The sequence below is a fragment of the Pelodiscus sinensis genome, chromosome 5, assembly GCF_049634645.1.
Source record: "Pelodiscus sinensis isolate JC-2024 chromosome 5, ASM4963464v1, whole genome shotgun sequence".
Lineage (NCBI taxonomy): Eukaryota > Metazoa > Chordata > Testudines > Trionychidae > Pelodiscus > Pelodiscus sinensis.
In genome coordinates this window covers 112,488,985-112,516,865 of record NC_134715.1, presented here as the reverse complement: position 1 = coordinate 112,516,865, position 27,881 = coordinate 112,488,985, and the positions used below count along the sequence as shown (strand labels likewise).

Here is a 27,881-nt window from a genome sequence, read left to right as displayed (position 1 = left end):
TAGTAAGTATTTAATTATATGATAGCCTCACCAGTAAGGATTTCAGGATCTTCCCCTTGCTAACAGCTGCCTGCATTACTATGTATGACCAACATTTCTATGGTCTAAATTTTAAAGGGTACGCCCAGTTGTCCTGACCTACTTTTATCCATGAGTTGACTGTGGCAAGAAGCCAGCTGATTTATTTTCAGAGCTCACACCCTTTGCCTGAGCCCTGCTCAGTTAGCAAATATTTGATATATGTACTGCATTTCTTTCTTATGGGATTTTATGTGATGAAAGATTGTGCAATCCCTTTTCAGGACTTGTCACAGCATGTACATATCTTATGTTGCTTGTTGATTTTTTCCCACTGCTGCCATGTTCACTATGGATTTGCTTTAAAACAGAACAATATAATTAATCTCCTGCCATATTCTGACACCCAACATGATATTAATGCTGGCTCAATCAAACTCATAGGCCTAATAATAGAACTTTTCAAACTCTAAGAGAATCTATGAGGATTGATTTCAGCCACCATTTTGGCTTCTCCCCTCCTGAGCAAGGTATGCCTGGAGCCACATTGCAACAAGTTTAATTTGTCTGATTCAAAGCACTTCTCTGCCTAGAAGTAAAAAAAACAAAAAACCAAAAAAAAAAACCCCCAAAATGTATTAAACATCAGAGCAGCTATGCTGTCATGGACTCATGGGAGAATGCTGCAAAATCTCACATTTATTCTGTGGAACTGATCTACTTGTAGAGTCTTATTAATGTGATTGTTTAGTTCAGCCACAAAAATGGAGGGGAGGGGGGCGGAAAATCATTCTCCATGGTGGTTACAGTAGCAGCCCTGATAGCAGCACCATGACCTTGGCTCACCACTTTCTTCCCCTTTGCACAGTGACCAGCTAATGATGCAGTTTAAGCCTCGCTACCTAGACCAGTAGTCTCCAACCTTTTTAGGCAAAAGATCACTTTTTGAATTTAAGTCAATCCAGGACCTACCTCATACCTAGACCATCCTGCCCTGCTCTTTCTCTGAGGCCCTGTGCCTGCCCCACCCCTTCACGAAGGCCACCCCCTGCTCACTCTGTGGAGATTGGGTACAGAGGGGACACCATGACCTCTTACCCCTTCCTCTGTCTCCCCCACCCTGCCCAGCAAGCAGGAGGCTCCTGGGGGCAGCTCCAGGGCAGAGGGAAGGAGCAGCACCGTAGTGGAGGGAGGAGCAGCTGAAGTGCCAGCACTTGGTAGCCTTCTGGCCAAACCAGTTAGGATCACCCCTCAGAGGCTCCAAGATCTACCAGTAGATCCCGATCTACTGGAAGATGACCACTGACCTAGACAATGCTTGAGCACCAGAGCCTTTGTCCAGTGGTACTTGTGGCAGGAAGGTATGAAGCAGATGTTCCTCCTTCTGTGCTTTGTGGGGGCATTGACACAGATGATCTGTACTAGAAGGGGCTGTGTCAGTACCAGTGATGAAGACAAAGGCCTGGTTTGCACACAAGTTGAATTGGTTTAACTAAAATTGATTTAAAAACTGATTTTATTTAAATCGGTGGAAACCTCTGTTGGACACAATTAACTGCTTTTATCTGTCCAACTTGGGCCTGTACATTTACCAGAGTATGCTAAACGCCTATGTCAGGTTTCAAATCAATTTAGTAGTGTCCACAATGATTGAGTTAATACTATAGCAGCTTAAAAATACACGATTAGTTAAACAGGTGCAACATTGGGTGTGGGCCAGACCCAAATACAAAGTCTGTTTAATGCAAACAAGAGAGGGTAATAATTCTTGCCTTGCTCCCAGCAATAACAATAAAAATAAAACAATAAAATTTAATAAAAATGAAAGTTAAATCAATGCAGTAGCCCAGAATCAACAATTTGCTTGAGCCAAATGGAATTTGAAAGTGAAGAATTCTTATACCCCTCTTCTAAATCTAAACCTGTGATTTTCAACGTACTCGGAGGAAAGAAATGGAAAAACATCAAAATTATGACTACATGGTCTGTTTGTTTCACTGAACTAGAGAGGCTGTTAAATTCTCTAACCTCTTGCTGCTCTCTGCAAGGGGGAAGTGGGATTTTACACCCATGAATGATTTCCCATACCATAACCACTTGAAAATCAGATTCCAACTACTTTGTGAGGCCACATCATCCTTTAAGTGGGCAGGGAAAGCATCAATGAGTACAGTACAATGAAAAAGCAGCTATGACTCTTGTACCCTTCTATGCCCTTGGCTGATAATGGGGGTGGCAGTTATAAATAATTTAAGAAATTCATCAAGTGTTGTAGCAATCACCAGTGGAAAGTGAACTGCAAAGCACTTCAAATCTATTTTGCTTCACCAATAGGTGCTGAACGTCCCCATTGAGCAGGATAAGAAATATATACACAAGTAAATCAGTGTTAAAAACTTAAGAAACCAAACACCAGTTACGGGGCTATGGTCACTATATTCTGACTTCACGAGCCAAAGGACTTTGTGGGCAATAGTTGTGTCCTTGCATTTGAATTGGAGCAGAGTTATTCAGTAGGACTCTGGGAGTAGTTACAAACACAGTTGGCTGGACTACGAGTGGTACTAAATTGACTTCCGTGAGAGTTGGACCCATTCCTGTCAGCTTTGAATTTATCCTGTTATTTGTTTTTGTGCATTTCATTCAGGCAGCCCAGTAGGGCGGTGACTGTTTGTAAAATGAACTTCAGACTCCAAACTAAACCTTTGTTTAGTGAACCTCTACCAGTTTGGTTTTGCAAAGAGCAGGCAAATGTTCTTAAAGGTATTTTAAAATTCTCTTCCCAATCAACAGAAGACTGTGTAGCAATCTCTGCAATCAACAGAAGACTGTGTAGCAAGCTAACAGTCTCACTGAAAATCTCATACTGTGAGAGCTGAGGTTTCCTGAGGAAGTTGACAGCAGAAAGAGTCACAACAGGAATAACATTCTCCTTTGCATGCCACAAGGGTCCACACCAACCTAAAAGGTGTTTTTTTTTTTAATACAATGCATTTAGTGTAAAAAAAATTAGTGGGCCGAATCCCGTTTATACATATCATTGGCACCCTTTATGAGATGCTACAGAATAAATAGAAGCAGTCCAGCTAGGTGAGTCTCATCTCTGGGGCAGAGAGGGGAAGACTGAATTGTCACAGCATAAGCAAAGAGCTTTCTATGAACTGAAAAGGCACTCTTTGCACTGGAGAAGTATCTTTCTATTAGGGGTTTGCACCACATCAGTGTGACTATATGGGTACAAAACCCCCTGAGGTAGACAAGGCCTTAGTCATAAAATATGGGAGAAGGGAGAGAAAAGCAAAGGTTATATTGATAAGCTCACCAAGGGAGTTGGAAAGACTATCACTGACTTCAAGGGGTTCTGCATTTGGCCTTCGGTTATTCAGTAACCTACAGACACACCTTGAGTGCTCCCTTAAATTAGTATTGTTTTGTTGTTTTTAATTGCCTCACAAGTGACACAGCATGGATAAAGGTGTGAGAGTACAATGGGACAGGAAATAAGGGGGTGCCTAACATCTGACATCATTGGTACATTAGGAAGTGAGGTCAAAGATATTAAAGGAGGATTAAGCTCTGAAAACAAGGAAGAGGAGTGTGAGCTGCTGTGTTTATCTGCTATGGAAATAATGGACTTTAAGACCAGAAGGGACTATCATGATCCTCTAGTCTGATACACATTTCATGCCAAATAACTTCACCCATCTCTCCTATAATTGAACACTAACCTCTGGCTGAGTTCCTCAAATCACGAATTAAAGACGACAAGTTACAGAGAATCCACCATTTCCTTTATTTTAAAGCAGCAAACGACCTGATCACCATGCTGTAGGGGCAGGTGAAACTCTGCCCTCCCTCCCCCACATCCAGCATCTCTGCCAAGCTGACGTGGGGGGGAATTTCTTCCCAGTTGTCAAATATGATGATCAGTTAGGCTCTCCACATGTTGTTGAGACCCACGAGCCAGTGTGTGGCTTCATCTCATGAAATTCCATATACATCTAACTGTGGCCTTTTCTGTTCTATTCTGGAAACAAACAAAAGGAATGTATCTCCTTTATGTACTCTATGTAGCATCAGAGGAAGCGTGTTTAGATAGTGCGGTGTCAGGCAATTTAGAAATTCTGTTAGTTTTAATAGGGACACTACTCCCAGAAGTTGTAATTTTTTCACTCTACACCACCTAAGACTTTAGCTGGAATATTCTGTCCAGTTCTGGGCAGCACATTTCAGGAAAGATATGGGCAAATTGGAGAACATTCAGAGAAGAGCAACAAAAATGATTAATGGTCTAGCAAATATGACCTATAAGGAACGATTGAAAAAAATCTAGTCTCATTTACTCTGAGACTAGAAGACCTACAAGGGAAGAAATGAGTCTTCAAGTACATAAAAAATTGTTAAAGATCAGGGTGATAAATGTTCTGCATAGCCACTGAAGACAGGACAAGTAGTAGTGGGTTTAATGTGCAGCAAGGGAGTTTCAGGTTGGTATCAAGAAAAACTCCCTAATTGGAAGGATAGTTAAGCACAATATCATTACCTAGGAAGATTATGGAATCTCCACCAATGGAGGTTTTTAACAACAAGGCACAAACATCTGTCTGACTTCAGTTTCACTTAAGAAATCAAATGGTGGAAAAGACCTTTGAATCATTTTTCACTGATCTAAAGACAAGAAGTCCAGACACGCAATTTCCAGACTCTGAGTCACTGATAAGAGATCAAACTGTGATGGGTACAAAAGATATGAATGTAGAGGAAAAAAAAAAAACCAGTTACCAGAGCCAGATCTTAATCTTGGGTAAGCAGTGAAAATTTACCAACCTGCAGAACTTAACAATCATTGCACATTTTAGAAAAAACGACACATAAATGTGAATATAAACTTAAGTAAAAAAGTCTTTGAAGCGAACAGTGTGAAAGTGTTTAAAAAAAAAAGAGCATATGAAAAAATGTTCTAGATGTGAAAGGAGTCACCAGCCTAGACAATGTCCTGAATATGGTCAAACCTGTCATATCAGCAAAAAATAGAATCAATTTTGCAAACAAGTTAGTAAAGAGAAAAGTGTGAAAAACTTAGAACTGTACACTGAACTCAACCTTTAAAAATGTCTCAGAGAAGATATTGAATAAAGATTACAGAGCTGACATTACAGGTGAAGAAAATTTGTTTGAGTATTTTTCTAATTGCATGACTAACTGATTTATTTTTTCCATTTAACTATATTTTACATTGTAGCCAATTTACCAATGCCAGTGAATAACCATGCAAACTGATATCCTAATTCCAGAGTCACATAATGAATTTAGTTTATATGTATTAGTAATAGAAGGACTTATGTTCAAAGGGAGAGTGCTCTCTCTTGAACGTCCTGCTGTGTACATAGCGCCAAAAGCCAAAATAAGCTAGTTTGACTTAAGCTATGCAATTGATGTAGCTGAAGTTGAGTAGTTTATTTCGGCTTTAGCCCTGCTCTGTAGATGTGCCCTATGACAGCACAATTAGGAATCATAGCAGAAAACAAGGGAACATTTTGTTTAAAAAAAATCCAATTCTTTATAATGATGCACATCATTACATGTTCATTTTTAAAAATAAGGTTACCTTCAATAATACAGTACTTATTATTTGCAACTAACACGTATATAGCCCTAAATGTAGTCCTTCCCAATATGGTTGCTAATGAACATTTCTCACAATCAGTATACATGTTGTCTGAACTTGACAGGTGACTGTTATTTTACATTCTTTAAGAGAACAAGAGACTGAATAATCCAGGCTCTTAGTACTCTAATCTGTAGACACAAACCCCACCATTTTAAAAATAGATCTGAAATGGATTTAACAATGCAAAGAAATGCAGTCACAGACTCCCAGTATCATGTGCTGATACATTTGTATTGCGAGATAGATAGGATCATAGCCAGTCCAATATTTCCCCCAGCCCCTATTTTTAAGATAAACATTTTTCATTTCAAGAAAAAAAACATGTTTTAAATATTTGACCTAAGCACGTATTTGGTCATCTCCTTAACAAACAAAACCAAACCCCGTAATTTTGATGATTTAATTAAATTTCACAGTTTATTATATAATAATTATTGATTCCATTTACAATACTAGGAAAAATGTTCTCAAAACTTGTGATTTTTTAAAAAAGAAACGAAGCAAGTTGTTCAATGATGGCTCAGGAATAATTTGCAGACTTTCACTGATCTTGAAAGTATACAAAAAATGTTCTAATTTCCTTTGGATGAATAGTTACAGTAGAGTTTTCTGTGGTCTTCTTTGCATTACCGGAGAACCCTATAAAATGTAAAAATACAGATGTATATGATGTTTATGTTTCTGAAAAACTTTATGCCAAATCAAATGCTGTCCTAACATTTTTGAACCTAGGTTTGAATAGATTTTCTGATTTTAACAGCTGCACCTATAACTCTAAGGAAAACATATTCATAATTTTAAAATATATTGTAAACCATCTACCTCATGCTACTGATACTAATCTCTTGCTAAAGATACACTCGGTAAAAGGTTCACATTTCCAGAGAATTCTTGCTGAGAGAAAAATCCAACAGTTCATATTCCCAAACTGCTGCTTTACTGAGGTGGCTCTACAGTTCACGGTTCATTTAAGCCAGGTCACAGAATACTAGAAATGGAAGGGAACTCGAGAGGTCATCAAATCCAGTTCCCTGCCCTAATGGCAGGACCCAGTACCATCTAGACCATCCCTGATAGATGTCTATCTAACCTGCTCTTAAATATCTCCACAGATGGAGATTCTACAACCTCCCTAGGCAGCTTATTCCAGTGTTTAACCACCCTGACAGTTAGGAAGTTTTTCCTAATGTTCAACCTAAACCTCCCTTGCTGCAGTTTTATCCTATTGCTTCTTGTCCTAGCCTCAGAGGCTAAGGAGAATAATTATTCTCCCTCCTCTATGACACCCTTTTAGATACCTGAAAACTGCTATCATGTCCCCTCTCAGTCTTCTCCTTTCCAAACTAAACAAGCCCAATTCTTTCAGTCTTCCTTCATAGCTCATGTTCGCTAGACCTTTAATCATTCTTGTTGCTCTTCTCTAGACTTTGTGCAATTTCTCTACATCTTTCTTGAAATGTGGTGCCCAGTACTGGACACAATACTCCAACTGAGGCCTAATCAGCACAGAGTAGAGCGGAAGAATGACATCTCGTGTCTTGATCACCACACACCTATTAATGCATCCCAGAATCACGTTTGCTTTTTTTGCAACAGCATCACACTGTTGACTCATATTTAGCTTGTGGTCCCTCTACGACACTTAAATCCCTTTCTGCAGTACTCCTTCCTAAACAGTCGTTTCCCATTCAGTATGTTTGAATTGTTCCTTTCTAAGAGGAGTACTTTGCCTTTGTCCTTATTAAACTTCATCCTATTTACCTCAGACCATTTCTCCAGTTTGTCCAGATCACTTTGAATTATGACCCTATCCTCCCAGTTGCAACCCCTCCCAGTTTTGTATCATCTGCAAACATAATAAGTGGTTTACACTACAAAATTAAGTCCGCTTCATTATGTACTCAGGTGTGTGAAAAATCCACATCTCTGAGTGGCATAGTTAAACCAGCCAAATCCCCAGTATAGACAGCACTAGACTGATGGAAGGAATCTTCTGTTGACCTACCTACCATCTCTTAGGGAGATGGATTAACTTTTCCATGGGAGAATCTTTCCTGTCACTGTAAGAAGAATCCAGACTGAAATGCTATTGAGGTGCAGCTGTGATGTTGTAGCATTTTAAGTGTAGATAAGCCCTTTATATCTTCTCTATAATTTACCTACATTTCTCAAGATCATATAGTCAGTGGCTTGGCCAGGATTATAATTCAATAAACTTTTTTTATATTAACATTCAATCTTAACAACTGCAACTTCTTCATATCTTAAAACATAACTCAAAACCCAGAACCACAAAAAGAGGATGATGCTTACAAAAAACAACAAAAAACACACCACACCACCTAAATACAAACCAACCCTCCCCCCCGACAATGGTGGTCAGAAACAAGGCAAAATACAACCACCCTAGCATCTGTGCAATACAACACACACACACACACACACACACAACCAGAAAAGAACTTGAAATTAATCCATCCCACACAGTTTGGATATGGAACACAAATCCCCCAAAGTTTGTGGGTTTTTTGATCTATGGTTTTAAACACCTCTTATATGAATTACAGAGTCAAGCACGTTGAGTGCAGAATGCTGACAATCCAATCCTCTGTTCAAGATTGCACCCACTGAGAGTCTGTGCACGGAATGAACAGTGCTCACTTAATTAACGACTCCTTCAATTTTTTGTTTTATTCTCATTGTTCAACATGTGGCTCCAGGCCTTATATACTGCACTATGGAACTTTACCCTGAAGACAGAATTATTAATTCCCTCATGGGCTTGACTATGGTGTGTATCACTATAGTATCTAAGGGTATGTCTACACTACCACCCTAGTTCGAACTAGGGTGGTTAATGTAGGCAAGCGGAGTTGCAAATGAAGCCTGGGATTTGAATTTCCCGGGCTCCATTTGCATATTTCCGGGCGCCGCCATTTTTAAATGTCCGCTAGTTCGGACTCCGTGCCGCTTGTAGCCGTGGGCACGAACTAGGTAGTTCGGATTAGGCTTCCTATTCCGAACTACCGGTACTCCTCGAAAGAGGGATGTAGTCTAGACATAGTCTTTGCCAGTGACTCTCTCAGGTATCTGCTGACATCAGAGAAATGGTTAGACTCAAAATCCTGAATTGCAACATCCAATGAAAATACCATCAACATATGTCAACAGCCTGGGACTTGAAAAAAAACAACCACCCCACAAACATCTCATTTCCCACGTACCTCTGCTTAGGTGTTGTGCTGATTTCCATTTCCATCTCTCCAAAGTCTTTATATCCCAGGTTCCTGTGAGTGACCGCTCTTCTACCAACACCACTGCTCCCAACCATTTCAGCAGAGACTACATGAAAAGCAATCCCAAAATATCCAATTAATGTTACTTGAGGGAATGCCTAGTGCAGCTCAGTGAAGCAGCTGAGCAAGGGCAGAATTTTGATCTGTAATCTCAAAAGATTTCATACTCTCAGCAATTACTGAGCCGTGTACACTTGAAAACCACCAGAGATGATTCAGCACAAATGGATCCCCCTTTAAAAGTTACCAAAGCACTTAGTAGATACTGCATTCTTGACACTGAAGAAGGCTGGATCTTCTTTGGGGTCTACTCCAGTGAAGCAGAACTCCCATGTCATATGTGATACCTGCCCTTGTGTCCTTTATATTTTTATAAAATATACTGTTCTCTCCCCTATTATTGTGTAAAAAAGCCAAACAATCAAGAGGGGAAATGGTCTTTGCAAGAGAGACAGTCACATGACCAGACGCAAAGAGCTGTCAAACACCTTTCACATTTCAGTAATCTCAGGTGTCACTTGCAACATTAGATACAAAGACATTACAGACAGAACTGAAAGAGCTCTATACTATTTAAGTTATCATACAAATATTACATTGATATCTACACAAACTCAATCATACCGATGCTTGTGCATTTTTTCACTATTAACGTGATGTCTGTCAGCTAGGGTCATGGATATTGTGAGGAAGGGTAGTTGGAAAAATGAACTATGACCTTAGCAGGAGGCAGAATTTTGCCAGTAATGTCAGTAGCAGCATTTCTGGCTCCATTTTTTTGAATACTTTCTAATTAAAAGAAGAGGGAGGTTACGTTTTTGTAAAAAGATTCTTCTTCCACAGTCAAAGATGAGCTGAGGACTTAATTAGACGGTGGTGTAATGTGTTCTATAGAAGGTGATTTGTAAGGCATGCTTATGTGTCACACACTATCTTAAAGGTTATCACTAATCCCTTATCAATATCTTATGTGACACACACACTAAAGTTCCCAATTGCACTTTAACATACTGTGGTTTGCAAAAGTTCCACATTAAAACACATAAGGAAACCGTAGTCCACCCCAGGAAGATCAACATGGGCTAACTAATACACAACACATTACTGCATTTAGAAACCATACTCCTGTAGATTATATTACCCCACCAGGCACATAATCCCCAAGTCATGGGTGCGGAACTTCAGGCCTGGGACCTCGGGACTGGGGGCTGGATGTGACCCCCAGCTTGCCTGGATCCGGCCCCCCAAGGCTTAGGGCTCCCCTCCTACCATTTGGGAGCCTGCGCCTATTGAGGGACTGGAGCACACAAAATCTACTAGCCTGGGTCCCAATAGGCTCAGGTGCGCGAGGGGAATGTGGGGAGCGTCTTTGTTGTTCTCAGTCACGGGCCATGTTAGTGGGGGCTTGGAGGTTTTTTTTTCCGGCTTCTCACTAGTGTGCAGCCCCCGACTGATATTTCCCTGGGCCAGGGCTCCCGGCCCAAGAAAGGTTCCCCACCCTTCCCTAAGTGGTGCTTTAGGAGGAGTGATTCATTTTACTTTCAGATTCACTGTTGCAGGCTGAGACAGTACAGGATCCTCTCCCACTTCATACAAATGCCTGATTCTTAGAAGTATACGTCTGAAGTCTGCATCCTCTTGCTTTCCTATTCCTAAAACCCCAAAACAAAACAGGTTTTATTATTTAATACTGAAAACTTAAGACTTCTGTTGGAAGTTACTCACCTCATATATCTATCTCATAGAACTGGAAGGGACCTTGAGAGGTCATCAAGTCCTGTCCCCATGGCAGGACTAAGTACCATCCCTGACAGACTTACCCCAGATCCCTAAATGGCCCCCTCAAGGATTGAACTCACAACCCTGGGTTTAGCAGGCCAATGTTCAAACCACTGAGCTATCCCTTCCCTGAAGATTTCAGGAAGAGATTTTCAAAAGCACAAAATACAGGGAAACATCCAATAACTATTGGCATATTTATATTAGTAAAATCTGAAGGCCTTAACCTAGTCCAATTCGGGGTCCATCATTACAGAAAGGATGTGGACGCATTGGATAAAGTCCAGTGGAGGACAATAAGGATGATTAGGAGGCTGGAGCACATGTCTTACAAGGAGAAGCTGAGGGATTTGGGCTTAATTAGTCTACAGAAGAGAAGAGTGAGTGGGTATTTGATAGCAGCCTTGAACTACCTGAAGGTGATTTGTAAGGGGTGGAGGTTCCAAAGAGGATGGAGAGAGGCTGTTTTCAGTAATGAAAGATGACAGAAGGAGGAGCAATGGTTACAAATTACAGGTGGGGGAGGTCTAGGTTGGATATTAGGAAAAACGATTTTACAAGGAGGATGGTGAAGTACTGGAATGGGTTACCTAGAGAGGTGATGGAATCTCCATCCCTAGAGGTTTTTAAGTCCCAGCTCAACAAAACCCTGGGTGGGGTGAGATAGTTAGGATTGGTCTTGCTTTGGGTGGGGGGCTGGACTTGATGTCCTCCTGAGGTCTCTTCCAGCCCTAGGATTCTATGATACTAGCCCAAGCCCCATTGTGCATGTGCTGCACAGTCATCTAGTAAAACTATCTCAAAGGCCTCTTTGGGAACATTTTCAAAGGGAGATCGGTGCTTAAATGACTTTATACTCTTTGAGGCAAAGTGTGTCTTTTACTATATGTCTTCGCAGCACAGAGGTCTAAGGTTTAAGTGCTACCATAATAAAGATAATTAATAACAGTCACAAAACAAAGGCAGAAAAGAAAATCAGTCCTTATAAGTGTCATATGCTGAGTAATCTCCATCTCTAACTGACTTATTGCTGAAAGAGAACCTACCTTTGTGAATATTCTGTAGCTGCTCAGTGTGGTTGGAGCTGTATGTCCACCCAGGAATGCTTAGGGTCTGGAGATGAAGATTAGCTGGCAGGGTTACAGGATCCCTCTGAACAGAATGATGCTGTCCTTGCAGCTTTGGTTTCTCAGCTGAATGTGAAATCAAAAAAGAGCTACCATGTAAAACATGGTTATACTAAGAGAGGACCCTCTCCAGTGGCACTGTACAGGTTGTACCTCCCTGAACTGGGACTCTCTGGTCCGGCAACATCCATGGTCAAGCACGGACCACGGATGTTTGCAGACCACAGAGCCCAGGAACAGATGATCTGGCCCAAGGGCAGGAGCATGATGGGGAGGAACAGTGACTCAGCCAGGAGCCCCAGACTGGGGGGAGAGCAGCACAGTGGGGAGTTCTGGTCTCAGCGGCCGGGAAGCTCCGACCCCAGTGGCAGCCAGGGAGCTCTGGCCCCAGCTCCAGCCGTGGAGATGCAGCCCTGCAACTCCGGCCCCAGCACTGACTGAGGAGATCCAGCTCTGGCCACGGAGCCAGGTAACTGCAGAGCTCCTGCTGTGGCACTCCGGCCCTGCTAGCAGCGAAGCCAGTGACAACTAGAGTGTCCTGGGGGAGCTGGAACAGCAGTGGGGTCAGGCTGGAGCCCAAACCAGGGGACAGTATGGGCCATGAGGGGAGGGACCTCCCCTGGTTTGGCAAATCCCCTCGTTTGGGACCAGTCAGGTCCCGAGGTTGCCGGACCAGGGAGGGCCGACCTGTACTGCTTTTGGAAGAGAAGACCGTGCTCTCTTCCTGTCTGAACTAGACCAGGAGTGGATGAGGCACTCTCTCTTCAGATGTTTTGAGGTACTGCACTGAAAGAAGCATGACTTTTATTAGTACCCCAGTAAAGCATGCTTCATCTAGTCTTGCTGCTACTATTCATTGGTATGTCTTTGTTATTTGAAAGACATTTTAAACTGGGAGTCAAAAGTTCTCTCAGTTAACTACTGTGGCAAAGATTTTCAGCCAGTGGGTGCCTACAGTTTGACTCCTAAATCTGTGGAGAGAGGCACCAGAATAAATAAACCCATTTTCAAAGGCACTGAGCATTCAACACCTATTCTTAAAGGACAATGAGAAATCGTGAAGGCTCATCTTGGAAAAGCCCGTCCAATTGTTTGGGTCTAGCCTAAATGTAGGCTTAGAAGCCAAGAGGCTAGGCAGAATAATTCTTAGTTTTTTTTTTTTTTAAACTAAGAACAGTTACCTGCGAGTTCTCCATACATAACAACTGGTCTGTGTTCTAACGCCAGCGCACTTGTCTGATACAGACCATTAGTTGCAGGCTTGGTTGCTAAGATGAGCCAGAACACTGGCCGAACCACTGAGGTGTCATTCAAAGTGAGATTGTAATTCAGGTCCCACTCAAGGTTATTCCATAGTCTCCGATGTAGCATCACCTGCATAATGAAGATAAAAACCAGAGCAGCCATCATGTTTTATTCACATCGTCAGAAGCCAGGAAATTACTGTTTTACTATAAAAACATTTTCATTCATTACCTCCACTTGCCCATTTCCTTGACTTGAGACACCATGAGATCTTTCTGCAAGCAGCATCATCCTCATGCTGTCATCCTCAATGTAGGCAGTCTGGACCACAGGATAATAGTTCTGAAGACACACAATAAATCAAACAACAAAAATCATTAACTTTGGTCAATATAATAGAGCATGAACAGGAAACATACTTGGTTTTGGATTATATCTTTATGCCTACCCGAGCCACTGCATTATTCACATACGCTTTGTATGGTCTCTTCTGCATCTGGTAGCCATTGTTGTCAGTATGAAGTGTTTGATTAGTGTTTAAATTTGTGCTTGTTCGGAGGATCGCCTCACGATTTAGTTCCAAAGGTCCAGCCCTGTATTCTTGCTCTATCCTGTGGCAAAGCAGTTTATCATCATAACCACTTGGTACACTGTAGATTCTTGAATATGCCACATACATGTAATCCTGAGCTGTTATATTCCTAAAAACCAAGAGGGTAAATAACCTGAAGTTTAGCAAGTAAAATTAATATCTGATTAGTAACATCAGGTCACAATTTTCATTAGTAGTAAACCTGCAGTACTTTGTCTGGATTTTATCTGCTTTGTGTAGCTAATTAAATGATTTTTAGCTCTTAAAATTTCAGAGAACCGGTTTGTATAAATGGAAGTTCTACAGTATTCACTGGTGTCCCAAGAATTGTGAATGTGTGGAGGTGTGTCATTCATTTTACTACATGTTCTTATTTTGGATTGCTTAAAATTATAGCTATTTTTCTGTCTTTTCTCCTGGAATGAAATAATATTATCTTGCTTTTGTTCTCATAGTCCCATAAGCACAGACTAAAGTAGTTAATTCTATTATCCATCTGAAAGTCAATCTAGAACATATTTACTTTCTAGTTGAATTACTACCCAGGCAAGTATGGTAAATAACAATTTAAACAATCTGTTTACATCTGGGGAAATAAGCCTGAGTTCAGTTTTCCCATATAAAGAACATTAATATATTTATATAAATACCATTTTATGTCTTCTATGTATACTGTAATACCAAATCTTTCTTGACATAATGAACAACCTTGTGCACTGCAATTTCATGTATAGTATGAGAAAATTTCAATAAATCATCAGCTAATAAAAACATAAAAGGTAGCTGACTTGTAAATATTCTTAAGAAGAGAAAAACCAGCTAGTCATTCAGAGTTTGAAGTAAAGGGATGTGAATACCTCATTGTCTGAGATTCATTTCCCTCTTTTGTCCTTCATTAGTTCTTTTTCTAATGGACAGATAAGAACATAAGAACGGCTATATTGGGTCAGACCAAAAGTCCATCTAGCCCAGGATCCTGCTTGCTGACAGTGGCCAATGCCAGATGCCCCAGAGGCGATGAGCAGAACAGAGAATCATCAAGTGATAAAGCCTCTGTTGTCCATTCCCAGCTTCTGGCAAACTGAGGCTAGAGATGGCATCCCTATAAGTTTGTACTCTAATTTTAGACCTGTCAAAACTCAACTGACATAGGTCTCAGCACATGAACTGTTAACTTCAGCTCGTCTGAACATTGGTAAAAACAGTGGTCTAAGAGATACTTCATGTTAAAAACAAACAAACCCATGACTGAACACAGGACATTTCTAACTCTCCTCACCTCAACAACAAAACCACCATAGCATCATTAAACTAGGTACTTAACCAATCTCCTCTTCACCAGTCACATGTTAAACACAATCTACTGTGCAGCACCCATATGTGACTGTTCAGAGATGACTGTACAGGATTACCCCCACATGTGTAAGGAGGATGAAAAATTCAAGTGAGGTTCAATCACACCCAAAGACCTTTACCTGTAAAAATATTGCCTGATCTCTCTCACTAGGTTTCCAGAAACAATTTCCAGACCCACTGCTTCTGATGCTTCAACAGGCGATCCATTTGGGCTAAATAAGTAGTTGTCTGAAACAGGCCCCTTCCTCACATCTCCATTCACATGATATTCAAGAAACTTCTGAGTTACTTGGACGGTCTGGTTAGTCTCCCTGTAAATTCATAAAGGGAAAGTGTATTATACAGATATACATTTTATAAGCATTATCTGCAAAGCTCTGTTGCCCAAGGAATGAGGATGGGAATCTGAGGAAATATCACTTTCTTTAGCTAATATGAATAATTAATTAAATAGGCAACTGGAGAGGGAGATAAGAGCAGCAAGGAAGGCAAGTGCCTCTTGTTAAATATTTGCCATCATAGAATCAACTGTAAATAGCCATCTAACAGTCACTGACCTCCTACCAATTCACGGTAATTCCCAGTGTCATTCTGTACTTTCTGCTAATCTAGATCCGTGGTCCCCAACACGGTGCCCGCGGGAGGAGCGCCGGCCCCGCGGCACTCGGCGGGGGGGGGGGCCTGCCCCCGGGCGCGCTAGTTTCCCCGCCCCCTGGCACCCGGCGGGCAAACGGCCACGCCCCCTGGCGCCCGACAACCTCAAAAGGTTGGGGACCACTGATCTAGGTATTGCTTAAGTTGTTGCCATTAGCTCAATCATTTGAAGTCTTATAAGAACAAGATTTGCTTATAAACCGGAGTCCAAAAGTTCTCATAAAACGGAAAGAGAGGGGTTTGGCAGGAGTTACACTACAGAAAGCCCATAGGGGACAGCAAGGGGACAGAGATGGAGACTGGGACAGCTATAACCCTATTGGGCCAGGAGCGGCCAGGGTCGGAGAAAGGGACAGCTATCTACTATGTACTTCAGAGAGTTTGTCTGTTTGTATGTGTGTCTATCTGTCCCCCAGCAGGGGGACATGCACCCTTCTCCTGGCTGTGCCCATTGGAGTTGCAGCAGCCATGGATAGGTGGTTATGTGGTAAGATAAGCCTGGGATTGTCCACTCTCCCCAGGGCAGCCTGCATATTGAACTCTTCACCCCCAACCCAGAACAAATTATTTAAATGAAGAAAAACAAAACTTATTTGAGTTAGGGACCTGAGCAACACCCAGTAAATCTTCTAGTTGGAGATATTTAGGAGCCTGTTAGATTTTTTTCAGGGATGATTTAGATGGTGCTTGGTTCTGCCGGGAGGGCAGGGACTAGACTTGATAGCATTTCCAGGTCCCTTTCAGTTCTAGTAGTCTATAATTCTATAAATTAGGAGAGAGATGAGGCTCTCTCCCAAAATATTGGGGACACCGAAAAAGAAAGAAGCCAGGGCCAAAAGTGTGAGCTTGACAGAAATGGCTGGCAGTGGCTTTGGGTGCAGCAGACTGGCTCGAAGTGTGGCAGAACTTGAGCTAAGTATGAACTGCTGAATTGTGATTATGGACTTCATGGTTGGGGCTCATTGAGAATTATTTTGTGATTAAGGACTATGAGGACTGCTTGAACTTTATTGGATATTAAACCAGCCCTGGGAAGAGGTGCGGTGAGTTACCTCAGAGACCGTGTGGAGCACTTCAGGATCGATGAGAGCAGGCTGCCCATAAAGCCACTAGATCGTAGTACATTATACAATCTAAGTGGGAAACCATAATATTTTGGGGGAAGTTCTATGGCCAGTGCTATACAGGAGATCAGACTAGGTGATTATAATGGTCCCTTCTGACCTTGGAATTATGAATCAATGAATATTACACTAACTACACAGACTCAGTGCCACAGTAAAAAAAAGGTCTAGGAAAAAGACCATTCAGTAGCTCACTTTACAAAATAAGTAGAAGGCAGAAGTTTTCAAATTCTTTGATTGTAAAGTACTCTTGTGAGTTGTTAACCCTCGGGGGATGTGTGATCAAGTACCTGGATTTCCTTTTTTTAAGAGTTTCTGTTTATCCTAAAATGCTGTTTAACTAAAATTAAAAATGCTGGTAGCCTCACTTGTCAGTAATGCTGTGCATCAGATTAGTATCTTGGTCCAACATCACGGTGTAGCAGTTATTAAGCACAGGAATCAGATGTCCACTCTGATGATCAGAATCCTTTATGACTTTTCGTCCATATTTAACTGATCTTGCAATGAATGCAGATTCCTTGTCAGCTGATGACTTAACACTGTATCTTCGGTAACTAAGACCACTTAGTGTGACAAGAATATACAGATCATAGGTAGAAGGGGATTCTGCTGAGCTTTGGATCTGCATGTTGAGAGAGAGAATGGTTGTGTATTTCACACGGAGCTAATTGGTGTACGTCTAACACCTTCATATTTGTAAAGTCCCAGATGATACGTTTCAAGGAGAATTTCCAAATATGTCTACCTTTACAATTCAGAATTATGTTATTTTGTGTTGCCTTGAAAGAGGTTAGATATTTAGGTACCCCAAATTAAGATTCACAGTTTTGTTTGGGACTATATATTAGTGACAAATTATGAGATTAGATAATATTTTAACCAGGTCCTTGCCAGCATGAAACCCAAAACTATTGATTTAAACAAGTCCACCTTAAAATACCAATATAATTGGAAAAAATATAGCCTTACTTAAAACTAACAAAAAAGATTGATGACGGACAAATAATTGTAACCTGGGGAAGGGGAGGGGGGATTAAGTGTTCCTCGGAAGCTGTCAACACACTTCAAAATTGTGTTTTAAGTTACTGTTTCCAAAATGGTCTCCTACTTACCAGTGGGTTGTGGGAAGGTTTTGGATTGGTCACCATATGCAGGACTGAATTAACACATCACTAGGTCCTGGCCTAAACCACCATATCATTCATCCCGTCCAATGTGAATAGGTTTGCTCTCATTCACTCTATCACACTCATTCCACAGCAGTGGCTCCTGTCTTGTTTGCCTTCTCCGGACATTGTGACCTGGCACTCAGGGTTGCAATGCCAATCACGTTTAGCCCAATTGCCCATCCGCCATGACTGAGGGAGGATGGCGACAAACCTGATAGGCGCTGCAAACGCACATGCCAGACTGCAATGCTACTCACTTAAATTTGGCTCAACTGTCCCTCTACCATAAAGGAAGGAAGCCAGGTCTAACCTGAGTGATGGTGCAGTCTTGTTCAGCAAGTCCCCATTCCTGGAGGAGGGGGCCGGGCCCAATCCCACAGGACAGGAATTGCCACAGAGAGCGAATCTGCCCCTCACTCACCCAGTTCCACACACTGCTTCCTGGGACCACCCCTCCACATTGGTCTGGGATTAGGTTTGTGGTGCCAGGGTGGAGGTACATATATATAATCATGGGTCAAGTAAAAAGAAAAAATGCAGTTGGTGGGTCACCTTACTAAAAAGTTTGGGAATCATGGCTTTAAACTATCACTGTGTATCATATTAGTTTTTTAAGCGGAAGGTAAGTTCTGGACCTGTTACTAGTATAAGGAGAGAAGTCAAGATGAGAGGAGAGGAAGGTGTAACAAAGTAAAAGGAACTATGAAGGGCCAAAATTTGCTTCCCTCTTTCCCAATTTGTGCAAAGCACTGCAAAGGGTTTTTGGCAATACCTGGCCTTGTACTTTGATAACAAGTATGTTATTTTGTTTCCTTAATGTACCAAATAATTTCAAATCCTTAAAAAATATACAGGATCTTTCTCTTTGTTTTTTATATTATAGTTTCTGTTTTGGGAAAGAAAATCAGATCAGATAACTGATATTTATAGGTACAGTGCTTGATTATATGAGCAACTGGGGCAAAACCAATATAATCACGTTGTTTCTAATCTACAGGAAAACCTACCATGTCTTGCTAGGAGGGTGGGAGAACAAAAACAAAAACAAACACAAAAACAAGAACCACACAACAACCCTGAAAATGACTAATGAAAAACTGAGTTACAAAGAGAAATGCAATATAAACATTAACATAACCATACAGTACCTGTGCTGGTACAGGATGTCCCAATTCATCATACACACTGACTACCGAGTAGCTCATAGCCACAACAACAAAGGTAGTGATGTTCCATGCCAGGGGATTATAGACAATAATGTATTGTTCAACATTCTTTGTACCTTTTCACACACAAGTAAAAATACAGCTTCAAAAATAAGAAACAGTAATGATGCAAGGAATGTACCATGATTGAGCATTCAGATCTATATTTATAACACTTCCAAAAGACAATGCCCTTTTGGCATATTTTTTTTTAAATGTTTGACCCACAAAAAAAGGCCCAGAATTCAGAGAAACACATTTGATATTAATAGTAATTACAATAGGTTATCCACTAAGTGATGACAATACAAAGTTCTCTAGTTAAAGTCATACAGTCTAAGTACCAGTAGTGTTTTGCAGGATATGGTGTATAGGAAACCTAATTTCAGTATCCCATAAACTATGCACCAGTTGCTGCCCAAAGCACTGTTTTCATTCAACAATAATAGAAGTCTCCAAACCAAACTAACTTTTTTGAAAGGAATTCCATGATCTTCCTTGAATAAACTGGTTCTTAGAACATATTAATAAATTCTTGCATATCTGGCAGTAAATCACAAGGAAAACCTTCCATATAGTTGACTACCATACTAGACTCCTTCCTCCAGCTAAGAACAATACTTAAGAAACTGCCTCCCTCTCGTGCCATATTCTCTTTTGCCTTCAGATTTGTGCCCAGAATTTGGGGTCCAGTCTTGAGGTCTTTACTCACACAGAGCTCTGGGTCCCTAATGCACGTTCTTTGGTTTTGGGTACCCAAGACTTGGTGGATCAGCTACCTTGCTTGAATCAGGGTGGGCATTCTTGGTACGTGGTCTTTTCTAGACTTTGACTTACCATTAGAGCTAGGCATTCAGTTCCAAAGAGAGACAGATAGACACATGCACACATAGAAAAAAATTTCTGTTCATATTGAACTGGGAATTCTAAAACGTTTCAAAATTAGTTAGTTGAAGAAAAAGTCAGTTCTGGATCTCTTCCAGAGCAGGGATTCAAACATGGGTCTTCCATATCCTGGGTGACTGTCCTAACTACTGAGCTAAAAGTTGGAGAAAATGGGGATGGGAGTAATGATTGGCACTGCCACCGCCATCTCTCCTTCTCTAACTATTTTGTGAATGGCCAAAAAAGAGTGTCAAACAGTTGCAAATAGTTTCATCCTTTAATCAAGGATTTGGGTTGACCAAAACGGCATTTTTTTTGTTTAAGAAACTGTCCAAAAACAAACAACTTAGCCCATGTCTACTCACAATAATAACACTTCAACCATTTCCATTTGAGCATGAGACTATTCTACCCTTCATGTACCAAGCTTTAAAAAAAAGATTTTCAGACATTACCTTGTTCTCCTGTGACTTCATTGTAAACATTAGAGTAGAGTTTTTCATTCTTGTTGGCACTGTCTGTGTCTAAGATTATGGATGCCATAAGTTTCTTCACGTTAAGTATTCCATGCATCAAGTGATTCACATACATGTCTTTTACCTTGGGTGATTCTGTGCCTGTTATACCATCATGGTGCTGAACCTTAGATAGAAAGGAGATTTATAAGTTACAATACACTTGAATTCCAAGTTTAGGGCTGTACTTGAATACTTTAAGTAACATGTGAGATCATTTAAAGTACTGCTTTCCTACAACTGTAATCACACATCTGCATTTTGACTACTCCTGAAGGGTAATAAATGAAGCATGATTGCCACAGATAAGACAGACAAAGATTTTCATCTTGGAATATTATAAATGTCTCTCTACAGAATCAGTAATCAGTCATAAAAAGTGAAATACATAAGGACAGATATTTTTTTCTGGGTATCATTTTAACCTTTAATTTTACAGCACAATATTTCTTCCACATTTGACTGCACCCGATGACTAGATGCTGCAGCATGTAAAGGGTTAACATGTCACAAAAGGCTTTATGGCTGCTGAAGTCATAATATAAAAGGAAGGGGAAACTGGGTCAAAAAAGAGGAAGGGTGTATCTCTTCCTGGTTGGCTGAAGCGGGGAAAGCCTCTGAGGCTACTACCCAGTGTTTTTTACCGGGATGTTTACTTCATTATGTAACAATTTTGTGGCTAATAAAACAAGTTCTGAAGGAAAGGCTTTAAAAGAGTTGAAGTTTGTACCTTTGTTTGCCTTTCTAAGCTGGTGACACCTATCACTAGTGCATTTTTTTTCTCTCTTACACACTTGCCCCACCCCCCTCAACTCCAAGATGCATAAATGACAGCACATAACTACACAACTTGATTTGTGGGCACAAGTAGGTCCTTGACTGACTGCGTCTTATTAGTTGTGGGTAACAGTGTATATATTTTCCCAATAAAAATGCATAAGTTTACCTCAGAGACTGCCCACCTAAGACTGCGGAGCTGTTGTAAGGCCCAGAACTTGCAAAGAGAACCTGTTGGGTATTTCCGAACATACTGTGTGAAAAATGACTCTCCAGCGTAGAGAAGTGAACTCGCTCTCCGTGCAATTCCTTTTAAAACACTGCGGGAAGTATAAAACCCAGTCCATGCTTGAAATGGCTCTATGAAGAATTTGAGACACATGACACACAGTTAAGGATTAAATACTTCAGCCCTTGATTACTCCATTTTTAATGAGTTACACTCTGCAACTATGCAAACTTCTCATCTGTAAAAGGCAACAGCTGGTAAAGAGAAAATAATGCTATGCATCAAGTAGAACAACTCAAAATGCCCTCCCTCTTAGGGATGTAAAGAGGTAGTGGGTTAACCAGAGCAGCCCCTGCCAACAGTGTGGTGTGGCAGGCTCATCCCCGCTAGCCGCAGCAGCCTATGGCACGGCAGGGACAGGGGACTGCTCCAGCAGTGTACTGCAGCAACCCAGTTGACTGTTAAACATAGTTTAACCGATTTAACGTATTAAACAGGTTTTTTCATCCCTACTCTCTCCACCTATTGACTGAGGAGTATTAAATAGACTCTACAAGGAAGCTACAGTACTTTATACTACAAGCCTAATAATCATATTGCTGATTTGAGGCAATCATCTATGACAAAAAAAATCTCTTCTTACTGAACTCAAGTTCCTATGAAACTGAACAAGACAAATGGAACAGGATCACTGGAGAACATTATATTTTTAATCAATAAAAGAAGGGCTTTATGATTGTTAGTTACTGTTAATTATGCACCATGAAAACAGAATGAGCTTCAATTTCACTTCCTTGGCTGGAACAGAATGTATGATATGGTAATAGTCTTTCAGGGCTAGTGTTAGACTACAAAAGTGCATCAACAGATGCCCTCAAGTGGTCAAACAGGAGAATTTCTATTATTTGCTTGTGCTGCTCATAGCAGAACATGTGGCCATACAAAGTGTGCAGTTATTTGAATATATATAAGGCAGTTTGGGCACTGTAATATAGTATATAAAATTGCTGTTGAGCATAGACAGATGAGAGAGGAAAGCCTCCCCTGACTACAGGCAAACAGGATGAGAACACCTCCAGGCAAGCCAGAATTGCCCATCATGGAAGTTTATTTAAAAAAAAAAGGGGGGGGGGTCCTGTAGCACCTTCAGATGTGAAGAAGGTGACAGACAAAGATCTCCTAGCACATGGGGATCTCCTAGCACATCAAATTCTGCCATGCCTAATGATAAAAAGGGTGCACCATGGTTGAGCAATTCACATCAATGAAGATAACTTTAGTAAGTTTTGAGATTATGTATCTGTCCAGCACTCCAGAGATAGAGGGGGCCAAAAGGATTAGTGAACTACTTTAAAGTGGTAGACACAAATTCAGACAGTGGCACTCTTGTTATGTATAAGTGTATCAGAATGAATATATTTGTACAAGGAAAATGGTATTGGCCGCTGTTGGCAGACCTGATACTGGGCTAGATGGACTGTTAGTCTGACCCAGTATAGCCATTCTTATGACAACAAAATACAAATACTTTTGGCCCTTTTGGACACCCTGCGTAATTCCTCCTCTCTGTATCTATCAGATATTTATAGATCCCACCCATGTCCTCCTCTTTGCCATCTCTTAGTCAATCTGTGCATACCTAGTTCCTCCAACCAGTTTTTATGGCACTCTATTTCTCCCATCAGCTTTGTATCTTTGCGTGTTTTTCAGTTTATCACTTTCTCTTCTGTGTCATGAAGCTCAAAGCACACTAAGTAGAGAGAGAGTGTGATTTTTTTTTTTAGGCAGTACAATCAGCTACCAATGCTACCTATAAAGACAGATGAATTTCCTCGATCCATGTTACATCAGTGTAAATCTGATGAATTCGGTGGACTTACTCCAGATTTACACTGGTGTAATAAAGCAGGATCCCTTACCAAGAGTTCACAATTAATCATCTTTCTTATTTACTAAGACCTACTGCAGTAAATACACCAAAGAGCAGAACAACTTTAAACTAGTTTTTATATATTATATACTAACAACAGCATTGCATTACATGCTTATGTTTAGTGCACCTATAATCACTATTTATTCCCCATATACATGTTTGTGTTATTGTTTGCTAACCAGTTTTCAGTTTGTGATTATGCCTGGTATTATTGCTTCTTCACCACATAAAATCTTGCATCCACTCATTTGTTCTAAACTCTGCAGGCCCAATCCACAGTATGCTGTTTTCCCAAATCTCTGATTGGGATCATCAGAGAATCTGAGTAGTGCATTATTTACTCTACCTTTCAGGTCATCAGAGAATCATCAACAGTGGTGCATGAGCAGACACAGATAGATCCCAAACCTAATTCTTCCTGGGGTTTGCCTTTCCTGACACTCACATATAAAAGACAAACTTCAAGCTAAACTTCCCTCCCAAGCTATGTTCCCTCTAAGATTTTCCAACCATGAGCTGAGCGAATTTTGGCTTGTGCGCAATACTGAGGTCATGTGCACTGATTTGGATGTGTGCCACTGTGGCACCCAATTTATTCTCACACACGTTCCCAGCCACCAGAGCAGACCCTGCCCCTCTGGCCATACGGCAGGCGCTGTTCCCAGCCGCCGAAGCAGACACATACACCCCGCCATGTGGCAGGTCCCATTCCCAGGCCCTGGCCCCTCCTGCTGGCAGCCCCAGCCACCAGAGAAGAAACCCTCCTCCCCTGCCATGTAGTATATTCCGTTCCCAGCCGCTGGACCAGACCCAGCGACCCCTGGGCCATGTGGTAGGCCCCATTCTCAGTCCTAGCCCCAGACTCTCTTGCCACGTGGCAGTCCCGGTCACTGGAGCAGGCCTCCCCACTCCTGCCATGCAGCTGCGGTAGGTACCATCCCCTGCCCCAGTGGCTCCTTCACCACACCGTCTCAGCCAGCCTCACTCACCAGTGCAGCCACCGGCTGCGAAAGTGCTGCTGTATGGCTCTACACAGGAGGTCAGTGGGGGAAGAATTTTTTGTGCGTGGTCGTGCAGGCATGCACTTTAACAGGAACTATGCTCCCAAGCCATAGTTTTCCTTTCAGGATTCCTTGGACTCCATCCCTCCTTCTTGCTGCTTCACAAGACATTCCAACACCTATTATATTTGAGAACTGGGGCTGAGAGACCCCACCAAATCTGAGCGTGTGACTTAGGGGAAAAAGCTCCTAAGGCTCCTGTCACACTCTGTTATGATAAATTAATCCTATTGCAAGCTACTGTTATTCAGCAGTATACACAGTGTATAACAACATATTATTATTACCTGTTGAATATGGAAGAAAGTCTCGATCATTCCGAATGTCCCATGTGAGGTTTCTGTTGTACACTGCCTGGAAGTAATCACTGACAGTGGAATACTGGACCGTCACTCCGAATTGATCAGCATGCTTATTAATATAATTTAATAATGGGTCCATGTTGGAGTACTGAACCGATGCATTAAAGAACTGTTTGTCACAGCCCTGCAATTCAGAAAATAACACACCTATGTGATTAATAAGTGATAATCAGAGTCCAAGAGATTAAGGTTTGAAGAGACCATCAGATCATCTAGTCTGATGTCTCTGTATATTCCAGTCTACTAACAACCACTTCCCCAGAGGATCCTAGCTAGTGACCCACAGGTTATTAATTTCCATGACGAGATGGTTTAACAATGTTTTTATATTACAATTCTTATCCACTGTACAACATTGTTCTTCCTTCTGAGCTTATCTACATAAACCAGTCAGAAATTCAGGGCCCAAGTAGCAAGAATGGGTTGGGTGATTCAAATAGGATAACTGACAACCCACTGGTCAATTAAAAGTTATTACTTCACCCATCTTGTCTCTCTAATATTCTGGGACCCTCACAGCTACAGCACCACTGACCATCTGGCATGACTGACAGGAATGAAGTTAGTTTACACTGCATAACTCACAAGAACATGCATTTCCTTGGTAGGGGATTTGCCCAGTGTGTCTATCTGATATCTGGTAAAGATAGTTTTCTGTAAGTTCTCTGGGTTTGTCTTCACTACGGAATAAATCAGAGCTGCTGCTAGTAATACAGTGGTGTACATTTAGAAGGTCTGGTGATGACGCAACAAGTCAATGGGAGAGCATCCCCCACTAACATAGCATAGTGTAGATACCGCTACAAATCAATCTAAGCTGCTTCAGTTTGCACAGAATCATGAATTCGCCCTAAATCAGTGAGGGTATGTCTACACTACCACCCTAGTTCGAACTAGGGTGGTAATGTAGGCATACCGCACTTGCAAATGAAGCCCGGGACTTGAATTTCCCGGGCTTCATTTGCATAAGCCGGCCGGCGCCATTTTTAAATGCCGGCTTGTTCGAACCCCGTGCCGCGCGGCTACACGCGGCACGGGCTAGATAGTTCGAACTAGCAAGCCATTCCGCACTATCTAGCCCGTGCCGCGTGTAGCCGTGCGGCACAGGGTTCAAACAAGCCAGCATTTAAAAATGGCGCCGGCCGGCTTATGCAAATGAAGCCCAGGAAATTCAAATCCCGGGCTTCATTTGCAAGTGCGGTATGCCTACATTACCCCGCTAGTTCGAACTAGCGGGGTAGTGTAGACATACCCTGAGGTTTCAGGATTTTTTATGCTGCAAAGTCATTTTAGGTTTGGAAAGTGCCCCAAAGTAGCCGATGACAAATACACATCCCCACCTTTCAATCCTGCTCTTCTCTGAAGAACCTTCCTAGAGCTATCCTGATCATGAAAGAATATCATTTACTAGCACAGTTTGTCTTTAACTTCTAAAGCGATACCCTTACCCATGGCCAGAGGACATCAGCAGTTTGGAACCATGCTGCCCTCTTTTTAATGTTTGCCACCATGGTCTCTGCATAAAGGTGAATGTTGGCATCTGTAACAGGGACACTCATATCTGGATAAACACCATCTTTTGGCGGATCTGGGAAAACTGCAATTCCATTCCAATAGAACCCAGACCTAATTGGAAAAAGAAAGCAATACACTACAAACAGGACTTCCACTACAAGCTGGGGAAAAAATGATAAAGTCATGCCTGGATGTAAATCCAATTTGGCACGAGAATTCAGTAGGACAGTTGCAGCTTACACTGGTCCTCAGTGTTTAGTTTCTATTACACCCATGTGATTTTATGGGCCCAACTAGTGATGACTAGTATAAAATCCCTGAAAATTTAAGCTGTAGGAGGAGATATATATGTCCGATAATAGATGTATTTGGCCGAGCTACAAGAGCCTGGAAGTCTTCTTGTCCTGACCCTGCTTTTCCTTAGAAAAATGTCATTTGCTGGCTAAAACAGAGCATGAAAGAGATTGTAGGATTAAAACTAAGGTTTTGTTTTAATGTAAGAGTTCTTAAATACTTCCATAGCATGGTCCATATGGCAGATTGTAAGCCATATTTATCGAGAAGGGGTTCATTTCTTGATCCATGTAGTTTACAACCTATCACAGGGTTTCATGTTCTGTCACCATCAATGTGAGCGCCTTCCATTAAAAACCTAACAGTCACTTCTAAGGTCAAGAATGAAGAATAAAGATTCAATCCTGTGAAATGCTAAGCACCTTCACCTCCTATTGAAGCCAGTGGTGGTTGAGGGTACTTAGCAACTTGCAGAATTGAGCCTTAAGAGTCCAGCCACCTTTTAAGCCTAATACAAGTCTCTGCAAAAAAGAGAAAATGCAAAGTTATCTAAACAGTATAACCTCAGAAGCCAGCCAGTCATTTGCCTAAAATCCTAAGGACTTGTCCTCATGTTCAGTGTGGCAGCTGTGCCACTGCAGCACTTAGGTGAAGATGTTCTTACACTCATGGGGAGAGGTCCTCCCATCAGTGTTATCAACCTCTCTGATATGTATGTAGCTATGTCAACAGGAGAGGCTCCTTTTGACAAAGCGCTATTTGCATGAGGGGTTAGGAAGGTAGGATTTTTCAAACCCCCTGAGCGATGTAGTTACGCTAATACAGGTCTGAAGTACCAGTATTTCTGCAGAGTCTGCAGCATTCAAACCTGTTTGAAAAGGATATTTGCGGTGGGGTGCAGTAGCTGTACTGATCCATAACATGAGTGAAGATCTCATCATTTTCAGATAAGGAGGGAGAGCCCCTCCATACAAACTGAAGTTTCTAGAAAAGACAAAAAGAAATACTACAGAAAAAGAAATCACCATAAGACACCAAACCTGCAGATACATAGAGCACTATAACGACTGA

General features: G+C 41.4%; 2 protein-coding genes across 4 annotated transcripts in view; one reads left to right on the top strand and one right to left on the bottom strand.

The window, feature by feature from the left end:
• Window positions 1-27,881, top strand: part of PPP2R2C (protein phosphatase 2 regulatory subunit Bgamma) — a 320,765-nt gene that overhangs the window by 1,487 nt on the left and 291,397 nt on the right. The window lies entirely within an intron of this gene.
• MAN2B2 (mannosidase alpha class 2B member 2) overlaps window positions 6,079-27,881 on the bottom strand; it is a 41,333-nt gene continuing 19,530 nt past the window's right edge. For both annotated transcript variants that reach the window (XM_075930762.1, XM_075930763.1), the window contains 15 exons: window positions 27,679-27,794; window positions 26,450-26,627; window positions 24,927-25,125; window positions 21,586-21,776; window positions 20,580-20,766; window positions 19,183-19,316; window positions 17,231-17,487; window positions 15,204-15,395; window positions 13,585-13,837; window positions 13,368-13,478; window positions 13,073-13,265; window positions 11,811-11,957; window positions 10,525-10,637; window positions 8,914-9,031; window positions 6,079-6,328 (listed from right to left, as the gene is read on the bottom strand). In XM_075930762.1, the coding sequence (XP_075786877.1) occupies window positions 6,231-6,328; window positions 8,914-9,031; window positions 10,525-10,637; window positions 11,811-11,957; window positions 13,073-13,265; window positions 13,368-13,478; window positions 13,585-13,837; window positions 15,204-15,395; window positions 17,231-17,487; window positions 19,183-19,316; window positions 20,580-20,766; window positions 21,586-21,776; window positions 24,927-25,125; window positions 26,450-26,627; window positions 27,679-27,794 (2,487 nt within the window). In that variant the 3' untranslated portion in view covers window positions 6,079-6,230. The remainder of the gene's footprint in view (window positions 6,329-8,913; window positions 9,032-10,524; window positions 10,638-11,810; window positions 11,958-13,072; window positions 13,266-13,367; window positions 13,479-13,584; window positions 13,838-15,203; window positions 15,396-17,230; window positions 17,488-19,182; window positions 19,317-20,579; window positions 20,767-21,585; window positions 21,777-24,926; window positions 25,126-26,449; window positions 26,628-27,678; window positions 27,795-27,881) is intronic.